This window comes from Anas platyrhynchos, chromosome 18, assembly GCF_047663525.1.
Source record: "Anas platyrhynchos isolate ZD024472 breed Pekin duck chromosome 18, IASCAAS_PekinDuck_T2T, whole genome shotgun sequence".
Taxonomy (NCBI): domain Eukaryota; kingdom Metazoa; phylum Chordata; class Aves; order Anseriformes; family Anatidae; genus Anas; species Anas platyrhynchos.
In genome coordinates, this window is record NC_092604.1 from 7,949,371 (window position 1) to 7,963,161 (window position 13,791).

General features: G+C 52.3%; 1 protein-coding gene across 4 annotated transcripts in view; it reads left to right on the plus strand.

The window, feature by feature from the left end:
- Positions 1-13,791, plus strand: part of COL27A1 (collagen type XXVII alpha 1 chain) — a 153,728-nt gene that overhangs the window by 110,644 nt on the left and 29,293 nt on the right. For all 4 annotated transcript variants that reach the window (XM_072025311.1, XM_038188066.2, XM_027470675.3 and 1 more), the window contains 9 exons: positions 510-563; positions 939-983; positions 1,141-1,185; positions 1,391-1,444; positions 2,216-2,269; positions 4,090-4,143; positions 5,986-6,039; positions 6,523-6,576; positions 8,016-8,123. In XM_072025311.1, the coding sequence (XP_071881412.1) occupies positions 510-563; positions 939-983; positions 1,141-1,185; positions 1,391-1,444; positions 2,216-2,269; positions 4,090-4,143; positions 5,986-6,039; positions 6,523-6,576; positions 8,016-8,123 (522 nt within the window). The remainder of the gene's footprint in view (positions 1-509; positions 564-938; positions 984-1,140; positions 1,186-1,390; positions 1,445-2,215; positions 2,270-4,089; positions 4,144-5,985; positions 6,040-6,522; positions 6,577-8,015; positions 8,124-13,791) is intronic.

A 13,791-nucleotide genomic window follows, 5' to 3' on the forward strand; every position in this document is an offset into this window, starting at 1 on the left:
CTGGGACTGTGACCCTGTGCATGGCAAAGCCATCAGCATGGAGGTGGTGTCTGAAAATTGGGATGTTCCTGACATGCCTTTCTTCTCTGGTCTTGGTTTGCAGCTGGTGGTTAGTTGAAAGGGGAATAAAAAGTGTTCTGGAGCCGTGTGCTGGTGAATGGTGAGAAATGAGAGAGAACAAAACAGAGAAGGGAACTTCTGGGCCTTGGGCTCTGAGCTGCCCTGCTCAGCCCAGCCAGGTGTGGGTTGGCTTCTCCAGGGCTGCTCTCAGGGGCCTTCCAGGTGGCCACAGCTGGAGCTCCACAGGTGGAGCTCCCCTGAGCCATCTCCTTGTGTGCCCCAAACCTCACCTGGTGGAGGTGGGAGTTGTCAGGCTGTAGCAGGGAGGCTGGGAACCTTCCCCAGACCCAGGCTGCATTGCTGATTACAGTGGCAAAGGAACCTTCCTTCTCCTCCTCCTTCTTTCCCTCTTTTTCTTAATTTATTTTTCCTTCTTTTCCTTTTTCCAGGGTGCCAGAGGCCCTGATGGACCAGTAGGCGAGCCGGGGTCACGAGGTGCCAAGGTGAGTGCCAGCTTGGCTGAGATTGCTCTTAGCAGCGTTATGAAACACCACGGACAGACCAAGGTCCCATCCTCCTCCAGAAACTGGGGCCGTCCAATGGCTCCACGAGAACCAGCCAGCGGGAATGAGTCCTCCACGCAGCCAGAGCAAAATCTTCCTCCAAAGCAGCATTTGCTCAAAAGGATGTAGGTCATGCAGCCCGTTGCCCAAATTCCCCACAGGTTGTGGTGTTCCTCAGGGCAGGATGCTGGGCACCTGGCCTTTCAAAAGCTGCAGGGAATTGGTGGGGGTATCTGATGCAGAAAAACACAAGAGCAGGTGGGGTGAGGCAAAGAGCTTCACCAATACAGCGTGTGTTGTCTTTTTGCCTTGCAGGGCCGTCCGGGGGAGCCAGGCAAGCTGGGGCCAGAAGGGCTGCAGGTACGTCCCCTGAGGGACCCAGTGCCTGCCAGCTCCGGCAAGGTGCAAACCCCCTGGGGGTGCCCACGGTGCCCAGAGACCTGCAGCTTCTGGCCAAAGCGCTGCAGGTGTCCGAGCACATTTCCAGCTGCTAATGGCTGTAACCGTGTGTTCACAGGGGAAGATGGGCGAGACTGGGGAGACAGGATCGCGTGGCTTCCCAGTAAGTGCCCATCACTGGTGCTTTCTTTTATAAACTCCTTTTCACTCAAGTTCTTATATTTTGATTCCTGATCCAGGAGGAAGAACTTGGAGTGTCTCACACTTACAGGGCCACCTTTCCACTCTTCTTACTGCATGTCACTACTATGAAGCATGAAGGATTGCCATGGGGTTGAAACTAACCTTGGTGTCATTTATTTTTCTAGGGTATCCAAGGGCCTTCAGGACCTCCAGGAGCAAAAGGGGCACCAGGCGACCCGGCAAGTGTCTCACCATTCTCTCTCCACCTGTCTCTCTGTGCACACACACACTTCATTTCTTTCTCTGTCTGTTTGTCCCCACTACTGACTCCCATCTCCATCCTGGCAAGTGACAGTGTGGTCAGAGATGTGAAAGATGTGGCTTGAGTTCTAGGAGGCCTGAGGAAAGTTAAGGTCAGACCCCTAGAAAGGAAAAGGGGACTGTGGATCAACCAGGGACAGTGTGGGATACAGCCTGGGCTGGATTTTGGAGGGGAAGGGAGGAAAGAAATGCAAGGTTGGGTCTGGACAGGGTCAGATGTAATGAGAAGAGTTGGGCTGGGCTGAGGTGGGAACAGGAGGGAGTCTGACGGTGTCAGAACTGAGCCTGCAGCTTTGAGGGAGGCACTGGGAGATGAAATGTGCAGACAGACCTGCAGGAGAGCCAGCAGGACCACTGAAACAAGGTGAGGGGCCTTCTGCTGTCTGTGTCTGCGGGACTTTCCTAGACCAAAGGGAGAGGATTAAGCAGACACTTTCAGGTTACCATCAGCGGTTGTTCTAGGTTGGAGCCAGAAAGGAGAAGGGCCTTCTGAGCTGTTGTTTGCCTGTTTTGATGCCTCAGAGCACCCATTACCAATCCCTCTGTCTTGCTGGCCATCTCTGGCACACTGCATAGCTCTGCTGCGAGGTGGGAGGGAACCAGTGTTTTATCTTACAGGCTGCAGAAATGATGGCCCTTCAGAAGGGAAAACAGTTGCATGAAAAGAGCCTTGTGTCTCTGTTTTCCAGGGTCCACAAGGACCACAGGGGCCGCCTGGGCCTTTGGGAGAAATCGGGCATAAGGTAGGTCTGGTCTTTGCTCCTATTTATTTTCCCCTTACATCGAGAGTGGCAGGACTGAGGGAGAACCAAGGGTGCCGAGGTGAAACCTTTCACACCCAGGGACATGAGCAGGAAGGATTTCCCTCAAGTCTGAATACCAACTTCCAAAGCAAACAGTGAGAGACAGAAACCCGAGCATCATTTTCATCTCAGCGCATGGGCACCCCGCTGGTGGGTGGGCAGCCCCATCTCCACAACAAGAGAAACATTGCAAAGCTGGCCACCCTCCAGCACGCACACCTCAGGCACAGCTCCACCACCACTCCAGGGACCACCTCTGTACCAGGGAGCAGAGTCAGAAACAAAATAGAGCCTTCAAAATAAAAACTGGTCTTTTCTGCCTCCCTCACTAGTCCCGTTTCTGACCAGGCACAGTTTTGTCAGCCAGCCTGGATTGCTGCAGCAGTCCCATCAGAGGTCTGCAGCCAGTGGAAGGAGCTCAGAGAAACGCCTGCGCTGCTGACGGTGCTTTTTGGGTTGCTGTTGCCACGAAGCAGTGGCACAAACACACCATAACCAAGGCAGCAGCAGCTGCCAAACAGTGCCCTGATGCAGGAGATGCCTCCATGACTTGCCCCTAATTCATTTACAGTCTTGGCCTTATTTGCTTCTCGTTGAAATGTTAGAGTTTTGGCTGATTATACCAGGGTACCAGTCCCCTTGGGTAGCTCCTTCCACAGGTCCTGAGCTGTGAAGCAGCCATGAGGTTTCGCTTGGTTGTGGAAACAGCAGCAAAGGTGCCTTTTAATACAGTCTACTGCACAGTGTATGAGTCAGGAAAGTTTCCATTCTCATGGCTGCTAGACTGGATGGAGCGAGCTCTCAGCGTGGTAAACCACACTGGGGAGCTGGAAAGCTGCTACCAAGCCTCTCTGGATGCTGCCAACCAAGAAAGTACAGAGGTTTATTCAAATCTGTGTCTCTTCCAGGAGCCTTTCCCTGCACTGGCACTGCTGGGGAAACCAAAGCAGGATTTTTGCTTTCATTGGAGCTTGAGTTTTCTCTTTGCGTGACTTGACCATTTGTTAATAAACCCAGCACTCACCCTGCTCCCTCCTCTGCCCAAATCCATTTCAGTAAGCCAGGAACTGGCTTTATTCCCTGTGCAGCCGAGTGCTCCCTTTGACTATATGCTCTTTTTTCCTTTATTCCTAGCTGCAAAGAGAAGGGGGATTGTTGTCCAGAAAGCAAGTATTATAAGAAAATAAAGCCCTCAAATCCCTTAAAGACAAGCTTTGCTGTCACATCTTGGGGCTTGCTTTCCAGACTGTCATTCCCCATTCTTACCAGGAGTAGCAGAAAATGTACAAAGATTAAAGCTCCCAATAGATCTCAGCACCAAAGGTGTTTAAGGAATTGTGGCCCCACGACTGCAAAGCTGCAAGTGGCAGCTGCACACCTAGTACGAACGATTTGCAAGATCATTCTCTCTTCTACCTTTTTATACCTTAATTTTCCATACTTTGCAGCTCAGGCACTCATTTTTGGCTGTCAGAGGGATCCTGAGCCCCTCTGCCAGGGTTACCAGCAGAGGGTTGGAAGGAGTTACAGAGGAGCCTGGCAGAGGAGGCTGGGGGCGTGAGAGAAGAGCAGAGCCCCCGCAGGGACCAGGCACAAGGGGATGCTGGCTTCTTTGATGCTGTATACCCTGAGCCAGCTCCGGGGAAGTAATTACACTGCAACCAGGGCTGTGCTATCCCAGGAGGGCTCTGCTAAAGGAATTATGCCTTTGATCTTGCTTTCTACTTGGTTACAATGGGTTTTTTCATATTTTTTTCCAGGGACCGCCTGGTTCAATGGGACAACCTGGCCTTGCAGGTGAACCTGGCATGAAGGTAAGAAAAAGCCCTCAGTGCGATTTCTCTGTCAGAGCAGGGAGGTAATAGGCACTTTGGTTCCTACAGGGATGGGTAGCATTGCAGGCTCACCCTCCAGCAGCCAATGTAGACAGCACAATCAATAAAGATAAGGTTAAAAGGAAAAAAAAAAAAAAAAAAAAACAGTTTAACTTCAAGCCCTTGGCTACCAATTCCTGAGCCCCATCACAGCAGGGGAAGCTGTCAGTGCCAGGGACAAGCTCTGTCCCAGGGATCTTCTGCCTTGAGCTGAGGAAGGGCCGTGGCAATAAATTTCAGCTCTTTCACAGGTCTAAAAGCTGAGCAGAGAAGCGAGTCTTCGAGATCCAGAGGTCCAGGCAGCTTCTGATGTGAAACAAGAAGAGTCTTAGGAAGGTCTCAAGCGTAAAATACCCTCAGACAAGGTCTTGCCACAGTTTCCAAGCCTCAGCTATGTGGGGACTGAGCTCCTCTAAGGGTTATGGGGGAGGGAGCCCTGCTCCAGGGCCATGAATGCACCTTCTTGTCCACACGGAAAGGCCTATAAAAACCATCTCTTTGTTTGAACAAAATCCCTGTGCAGAGCAGCTCAGAGGGGTTTTTATTTTATTTTGTCCCCCTCTCGGCTTGGTTTGAAGGTTTACTCCTGTGTGGAGAGCTTGTGAACAGTCTCTGTGTGGGGATTAAATGCAATTTCCTCTTTGCTGTTCTTCGCTCCCCACCCCCAGCCCCATCCTATGCCATGTTTTCCTTGGCAAATCTTCTGACACTTCACTGGAGCTACCGTGTCTGTGGCGTCCTGATACTGCGCAGCTCTCTCAGCTCCCGTGCTCCCGGCTGCCCCTGCACTGCCATCCCTGGAGCAGGACACGGTGATTTGCACAAGCACCCCTCTGCCCCCTGACAGCGCAACTCCTTCCCCTTCTGCCCCTGTCACTGCATTTCCTGAGCTCTCTTCCTCGCAAAGCAGTTATCTTGGATGGCACACATGGGAGGCAGCTGCCCCATGTCCCTTGTACCCTCAGAGGGAAATCCCAGCCTCGCAGCCTGTCACCAAGATCCATCTGCCAGCTCCAGACACCTTCGGGTCACTCATTCAGGGCCCATCGAAGATTGTGGATCTTCTCCGCCCTCTGCAGTCATGCTGGGGCTTGGAGAGCAGTTGGCTGTCTCCTCCACGAGACTGGGATGAGATAAGGATAATTTAATTAAAGGGAACAGGAAGAGGAAAAAAAAAATAGTAAAGGCTGCGTGGAAGCACAGAGAGGGGAAAAACAATTTATTCTCTACTTCCCATCAAGGAGCGATGTTCAGCCATGTCCTGGGAAATAGGGCCTCAGTACACATAGCAGTTGTTTGGGAGACAACTGTGGGAAATGGGGTATCCATTTCCCACCCTTTATTGCTGAGTGTGACACCACACGGTATGAGATATCCCTCTGGTCACTTTAGGCCAGCTGCCCTGGTGATGTCCCCTTCCCATCTCTCACCCACCCCTGGCCTGCTGGCTCTGGGTGAAGTCCTGGTGCTGTGCCAGTACTGCTCACCAAGACACAACACTGGTGTGGTACCAGGGCTGTTCTAGCTATGGGTGCAGAGCACAGCGCTGTATGGCTGCTGCAGGGAACGTTACCCCCATCCCAGCCCCGCTCCTCCATGCCCTGTCCTGGTGGGTGTCGCTGTTCCAGCCCCCGAGCAGTGCAGGAGGTGCAGGTGATGCCAGCCTTGTAAGCTGAAGGTGTTTGTGTGAGCACAGGGACAAAAAGCCAAGATGAGCAGCGCAACAGGAAGCACTCCATACTCATTAGCAGCATCTCAATGTCTGTGGTGCCTTTTTTCTAGGGTGATCCTGGCCAGCTGGGAGCTCCAGGAGAGCAAGGCCTCATCGGTCAAAGAGTGAGTACAGTCACCTTCTGCTCGGGCTCCTCTCTTACACCAGATCCCGGAGGCAGCAGGCAGGGCAGCACTGGCTGGTCCGTGCCGCATGGGAGGGAGCAGGGACGGGATGAGTTCAAGGACTGAAGCTGGCCATGGCTCTTGTCCCTTCTCGGGACCAAGATCAGCTGTTGGAGCAGGATGGGGAAGCCCCAGGTGAAATGAGGGCAGACTGAGTCCCCTTTCCAGCACAGGGAAAGAGCTCTTCTCCACAGCTGGGTCTATGGAGGAAAAGCTCAGAACAGAGCAGGAGGCTGAGCTGCTGCTCTTGCCCCAGGAAGAGCTCGATCAGCATTAGGGCATGGGATGGGACACATCAGAAGTGCTGGCCTGGGCTCCTCTTGCTGCAGCCTGACCTGCTGCCATGAATCATCTGCTGAAGGCATTGGGGAGGGAAAAAAAGTGTGTGGGCACAGCTTTATGTTGCTTGCTTCTGTCTTGCAGGGAGAACCAGGGCTGGAAGGGGACAGCGGACCACCCGGGCCAGATGGAATCAAGGTAAGATGTGCGATACAAAGGGTCTGCAGCAGGCAGGGCATTCTGGTGCAGTGTGCCCTCGTCTCTGATCCCCTCACTTCTTTGATGGGTTAATTTATTTAGAAATAAGAAGTGAAGATTTTTTTTTTCCTGCAGACACACATAATGGACTCCTCGTGTTTCACTCCTCTACCCACATTTTTGGCATGTGATCAGATCTCCAAAAAGGTCAACTCCTTCAAGATCTAGTTTCCAACAATTTGTCTGTTTTATTTGAGTTTTTACAGATTGAATTTCCAGCTAATCAGGAATTCCTGGGGCTGGCAGGGGAAATCAAGAATTGTCCATCATTATCCCCTGCACCGCCGACCAGAACATTGTTTGCAAGGAGAGAAATCAGATCCCCTTCCTCTTGGCAAGGTCCCAGGTGCTTGTTCAGGGCTTGCATCGCTCTCTTTATCTGACTGCTGTGAGCTTGCTACCTTGCCTTTGGAACAGGACTCCGATTTCTGTCCCTGCACAGCCGGCCTTTCCAAACAGGCCAACAGTTTTGTTCCATGGAAAGAAAAAGCAGCCGGTCCCACAACAATGCACTTTATTGCTTCACTCTGGTTAAGCTATTTGCCATGTGTCTCTAGTTCTGCTTATCTCTGAGTGCTGGACCAAAAGATTCCCCCTTAAAGACAGTCAAGTTGTCTGTATTCTTTTGCCACCCCAGTTGTCCCCAGGAGCTCTTGAACCAGGCAAGGTTTCCTCGAACTCAGCTTGTCTCTGGGTAGCAGAAGAGCCGCTGCTCACTGCTGTAACCCAAAGAGACGTGGCTCTGCTCTAGCACAGCAAAGACTGAGTCCATCGAGGCTGGTTGGTGCACCAGCATGGTGCCGCTCTCAGTACAGAATTGGCCCTTTTGATGATCTCCATGAAATGTGTCATCAACTATAAGAGCAGACATGGCATGATACCTACTGCTCCAACCGCAAACCCTTTGCAGGGTGAGATAACGCAGTTTTGTAGTGTTCAGTCAAGCCCTGGGCTGCTTCCTGCTGGCAGGAAGAGCCAGGTGGCTGCTCCAGACAAACCTGTCCTATTTAAAATCTTCCAGCATCCTGAGCTCAGGGTTTCTGGGTGAGGCAAGGGAGTCTCTCAGATGTTGTCCGCTGTCTCATTCACGTGGGAGGTTCAGGCCTCATCGCAGGAGAAGCAGAGTTCACATTACCCTGTGTAATGGGGGAGTTCCTTCTCCTCCAGCCAAGAAACTTTAAAAAAAAATAGTTTTGCTTATTTTTTTAAATGTCAAGTGTATTATGACTCATCCTCATTCATCCTTTTGGTTGCAGGCTCTCTTCCTCCCAGACTCCTGAAATATTAATTATGTGGTGTTTTTTTTACCTTGCGAGAGGCATTTACGGTGATCCGTGCATGGTGTGGGTATGAAAACTCCCACCTTCTCTGTTCCACAGGGAGACAAAGGAGAGCAAGGCCTGGAAGGAGAGAAAGGAGAAAAAGGCACTGAAGGACTGAAGGGAAAAGAAGGGCCTCCTGGATATCCCGGCATCACAGGTGTCCGAGTGAGTCTGAGAAAGCATCCTGCTCACCTCCGCCAGGCGGTCCATGGGTTTCCTGGAGCAGCCAGGGCTCTCCTCCCAGCTGCACTGGCTGTCCATGTGCATCACAGCCAGCCAGGTGCACGTCTTGGCCCAGCACAGCTCCTGCACCCTCTCCAGAGGGTCAGTGTGATCTGGTTTCCAAATTTTGGAGGTTGCATCTTGCCCCAGAAGGATCAGTGATGAGTGCTGTGTGCTCTTGTCTAAATCCCCTACGTGCAAGATGACTTTTGCCTTCCTCGTGGCTGAAGCGTGAGCCCAGATGTGCAGTACGGGCGTCTTTTGCAGCGAGGGGACAAAAGGAAGTTCGCAGTGTTTTGTCTGGGAGGCTGGATTCCATTTAAACCTTAGCAAGAAAGAAATATGCATTTTTATTTGCTTTATTTTTATTTCAAGGACAGCAAATACTGCGGACGTTAGTCCTGCTGTAACAGGACTTGCCATGTTGCAGCAAAACACGTGGGGGCAGACTGAGTGGGAGATGCAGGCACTGAACCAGGACACTGCTTAGGGCAGGAAGTCATCCAAGACATGGCTTGTTGCAAGGGTTGGCGTAAAATGTTATTTTTTTTATACAAAAAAAAAGCTGCATCGAGGGGGAGGGTTGGTCTTTGAGACGTGGATCACTTCTTTGGTCTGCTGCAGGCTTTGCGTAGGCTTTGGGACAGCTCGTGCAGCCTGGGCTTGCCTCTCTGCTGCATCTGCCCTGGCTGTCCCAGCTGGCCTCGGCCTGCAGTTTGGGAATGGCCGGGCTTTGCCCTCTGTCACTTAATTTGGGTGATTACTTGATTACTTCTGTTTTTCCCTTCCAAGATTTCTCCCCTAAATATAGGTAGGAGGAGGAATTAGTAGAAAATGATTTCTGAATCCTCAGGGAATATCCTAGGCTTGTGTGGTTTGTTTGGAGGTCTGATCTCAATGCTGTAGAAAACAGAAACATAATTTTGTCTCTTGAGACGAGAGCTGCAGGGCTGAGGGAGTAGGGCAGGATCTGGCCTGGGCTTATTCGGTGGTGCCGGGTGCAGGATGGCGCTGCCCAGTGCCAACGGGCTGCTCTACAAGTGAAGCCAGATCTCTCTGCTTGAAAAGGGGAGTTATTAGCCTGACGACATGATTTATATATTCTGATTGTTGTGGTGGATGTCAGCTGTTGGAAGCGTGGACTCAGAGGCTCATCATGCAGGGCGATAGCCCAGACAGGTCGGATGCAGCCAGTGCTGCTGGAGGTGCCAGGCTCACCTGGGGCACGAGTTTTGCTGCCCCTGCAGCCAGAAAATAACAGGCCAGCTCCCATCCCATGCATGCCAGGAGGCGTGCAGGGACCCCGCGTCTGAGCGAGGTTGGTGGCAGCTCCTGGAGTCCCTCCTGGGACAGGGGAAGGCTGCGGGGCAGGAAGGTGTCCTTGAGCACGGGGTGGATGCTCGATGCTGGAGTGCATTGTTTCTCCCTTTGGTGATGTTGTGGCTGCTAAAAAGGAGAACAGTGTGAGGGGATGGAAGCAGCAAAGGTGCTGGATATGTGTTGTTTTTGGGCTGAGGTGGGGATTTGAACACTGACTTGACTGGAAAGTGGAAACACTGGCTTTATATGGCAGTGCTGCACCGTAAATACGCAGAACAAGGCTGTAGTCCTGCCCCAAATAAGGCTGCTTCCCCCTGTGCCCACAGGGAGCCCTTGCAGGGTTGGTGCCATCCCGTGGTCCCCAACGTCCCTGCTGCCTCTCAGCACATGGCCCTCCACGTGCTGCTCTTCTGGCTGCTTCACGTGTTGACATTGCGCGCTTCTGAGAACCAATAAAAATACCGAAATCATGCAAAGGCCTTATTAAGTTATAGGGCATAAAATATAGGTTCTCGCAGACTCCATCCCTGCTCTTTGCCAGCATGTCCCTGGGAACATGATGCCATTTTCTGTTTTATTTATATAAAAAAAATACTCAATAGAGCCAAGATTCCGGCTCATAATCACTCCCCCATTTTTTTTTTAATTTTTTTTTACAGCAGAGTGCTATATTTCCATCTACTATTTTAATGTTTCTTTGTATATCCCCTATGTTGAAATTCGAGCAGACTTTCAGGGACCCACACAGGCTCAAGCCAGCTCTGCCTCCTGCCAAGCGCTGGGCCATTACCTAATGCACAGGCTGGTGTTCCTGCGCTCACCGAGCTAATTCAGAGATGGAAGCCCTCTGACAGAAGTACAAATAATTTTTCTCCTCCCATTTTTTCTTGGAGTTTTTTTATCCTAGCTTCCCGTGGAGAAAATGTACAAATATTAGTGGGATCTTCCTCAGATTTCTGCCAAGGTACAAAATTCATGGACCAGAGACGCAAACCACGAGCGATAACCACAACTTCTCCTTTTCAAGCAAGGATTGGAAGCTGCAATACAGTCAAAGCTGCAATAAAGTCAAACCATCCTCTGTGAGACGAGCCACACAGGCACAGCCCGCTGCAGAAGGGAACGATGGACAGAGGCTTTTAAGGCTGCTGGAAAAAGATAAGAAAAATCACATCAGGAGAAAATCTTGAAGGTATTCACACAAGGGCAAGTGCCAAGGTTGCACCGTGACCAGATCCTGTCCAGGATTTGTGGGGAACTGCCCGGTAGCATGGAAATGGCCTGCAGAAGGTGCAGAGGCACCCGCTCCGTGGGGACGAGGCACGCGTGCCTTGGGCTTGGGCGTGCTGTGGCTGCGGTGTGTTTACGCATTGCGCACGCTGCATCTGGTTTTGTTTAATACAGCCGACGTGACAGCAGTGCTGCATCCAGTACCCGCTTTAGGTGGTGTTAAGGAGAACTTGTCTTTAGCTCATCCATCTGCAGTAGGGCTGTGCTGGGGCAGTACCCAGGGGTCTCCACCTGTGCTTTGCTGCGGTCTCACCTGGCTCCCCTGCCTTTTCCCTGGGCTAGAGGCGGTGGTTTGTGCTCCCGTGATGCTGAGATATCCTCGTCTGCAGAAGTGACAGGGGAGATGTCCGTGTCTCTGTGCTGTTACTGGAAGAGACGCACAAGGATCTGGCTGCTCCCTGTGCCAACAAATTGACCTGCAGCGGGGAGCGTGTTGCTTATCTTCTGCTTCTGGAAGAGGTTCGGGTTAGCTCAAGGAAGCTGACACCCATCCACGGTCATGGGCACAGAGATGAGCTCCTGCAGCGCCTCGGCTTGGCTCTGTGCTGCTTCTCTGCACCGGTGCTGGAGGGAACCCACACGGCCGTGACCTCCAGGAACAGCACCAGCTCTGGGAACACCCTTTTCATCACAGATCCCCGCAGCCACACCGCCTCCTGGAGAATTTTCCCTAACACCAAGGCGATGTTTAGTCTTGTTCTTAGTCTTGCTTATGTCTAAAGGAAAAAGACACTTCAGTATTGTATCCCCTTGACAGATGTAGGAAATGAGGCAGACGAGTGCTCTACAATGAGGCAGACAAGTGCTCTAAAACAATCTAGCTTTACTGCTGGTACGTTCTCAGTCTGTGTTGCACACATGGCCAAGGGAAAGGCCTGATGCTGGCAGCTCCCCTGTAGCCCCACAGCAGGTCGAGCTTGGCTGGGCTCGCACAAACTCACACACCACTTGGCGACGGACCAGCAGAAGGGATGGAAGGGGAGAGCAGCGTGTTTGGCCCGTTAAGTCCTACAGCTCCCTGGGAGGGATGAGGGGACGTCCTGGGGCACCTCCACAGGTGCTAGCGCTGGAGGAGGCAGCAGGGACCTGCTCTGCCCTGCTGGGGCACGCCGAGGAGAGGCTTTCACTGGCAGCTGGTCCCCACGGCAGGGCACAGCCTGGTTTCACTGAGTGAGGCTGTTTTCCAGAGAGCCATCCCGATGCTGATACAGCATTACCGACAGAGCACACCCGCGCTTCCCTGGGTGCTCAGGAAGCATTTTTCAAAGATTGTTAGCTTTAACTTGGCCCGGCCATCTCCAGCGTTAACATATCTGAAAATCGGTTTCCACTGCGGTTTTAAAGCTCAAACAAAAGCAGCAGGGAGGCCCCAGCCAAGTCTCCAGGGGTAGTTTGTACACATTTCAAAGCCAGTGGATTTCAGCAAACAAACCTGGCAGCCGAGATGGGCCATGAGTCTCACAGCTGCGGTTGGCAGGCTCGAGGCAGCTGGAGCCGTGATGCACAAGTATCCTCTGTCTTTTGGTCACTGCGTCCAAGTTCACACTGCTCCGTTCAACTCCGGGTCCTGCTCCTGCCAGTTGTCCCTCTGGTAGTGAGTGAGGAGTCAGAGCATCTGAAACACCAACGTACAGCCGAGTGCAGGATCCAGCTGAGGTTTCAGAAATCCATCGGAGATATGCATCTGTTGTCCTACCTGTCATCTCCTCCCGGTGGTTTCCTACTTCGTCTAACACAAACTCGTTGCTGTCACTCGATCTTGACTCTTCTGGGCTTGGCCAATTGACCTCTAGTTGGCTCATGTGAGCTGCAAGGAGCTGGGAACCTCTTCCCCTTGCTGAGCACCACTTCGGGCATCTCCAATTAGGCTTGAGGTGCAGGTCCCAGGCTGACAGCACAGGGAGCAGTTGTCCTCTGGAGAGGAGAGCAGGAGGAGGCTGTACCTCTGCAGTTTGTGAGCAGAATGGGAGTGGAACAGCCCTTCGACCCCAGCTGTCCTGCAGCAATGCAAGTGTCATGCAAGCTCACGAAAATAAAAAGCTAATTCATCGTAACTGGTAATTGTATGAGGGGACAGTGCCATCGAGTCTGAAATACCTGAACATTTTTAGAGAGCAATGTGTATATACAGAGGATCCAGCTGCTGGTCAGTCCCGTTCTCCACTACAGAGGATGGAAGGAACCGAAGGCTGAAGTCAGGGTGTTCAGCCACCCAGCTGGGCACACAGCAGGGTCACAGAGGGTGACCCCCTCCTGGCAGTGCTCCCTTCCAGCCCCCGTCCAGCCCTTCCCGTGGAGGACGACCGGCCCGCGGTGCCGGAGCGCAGGGCCCGGGCCAGTTGGCAGGCGGCAGGCCGTGGCTTTCCAGCTGCTCTCCGTGGCTGCGCGCTGCGGTTTTCGTAACGCGCTGGTTGTCATACAAGGCAGACATCTGATAGCAAGGCTTTTACAGTTCCAGGAAAGCAATTGGAGAGCCTGTAGGTAATGAAATACAACAAGCACAGAAACAAGAAAATCCCTCATTGTTCAGCAAAATTGGGAGCTGAGCTCTTTTCTTTTTCCACTTCCTTTTTAACCTGAAATCCTATCTGCAGTGTCATTCAAGCCACGTCAGGACGTGGAAAGCTTTGAGCCAGATGCTTCAGTGGCAGGAATGGCCATAAACAATGACATCAGAGAAGGTCTGGCTGCCTGTGCCGGCCCCGCTGCCTGGTGCAGATGTGCACCGCCAGGCCCAAAGAGCTCTAGGGCCTTGGTGAGTCCTTTTGCTCTGGTGTGACAAGGTCAGAGTCCTTTTGTTTGCTCCCAGAGGGTAGAGTGACAGGACTGGGCAAGAGTGAAGACCTGAGAAGGTGTTCGGAGGGAACTCAAAGTGATTTAAAAAGGGCAAAGCTACTCGCCTGAGAAATGAGAGAACTCATGGCTCTTGGCTCCAGCACCATGGTCCCAGCCACATCTCCCCAGAGCAGCGGCAACTCCACACACAGCTTTGGGTGGTGTC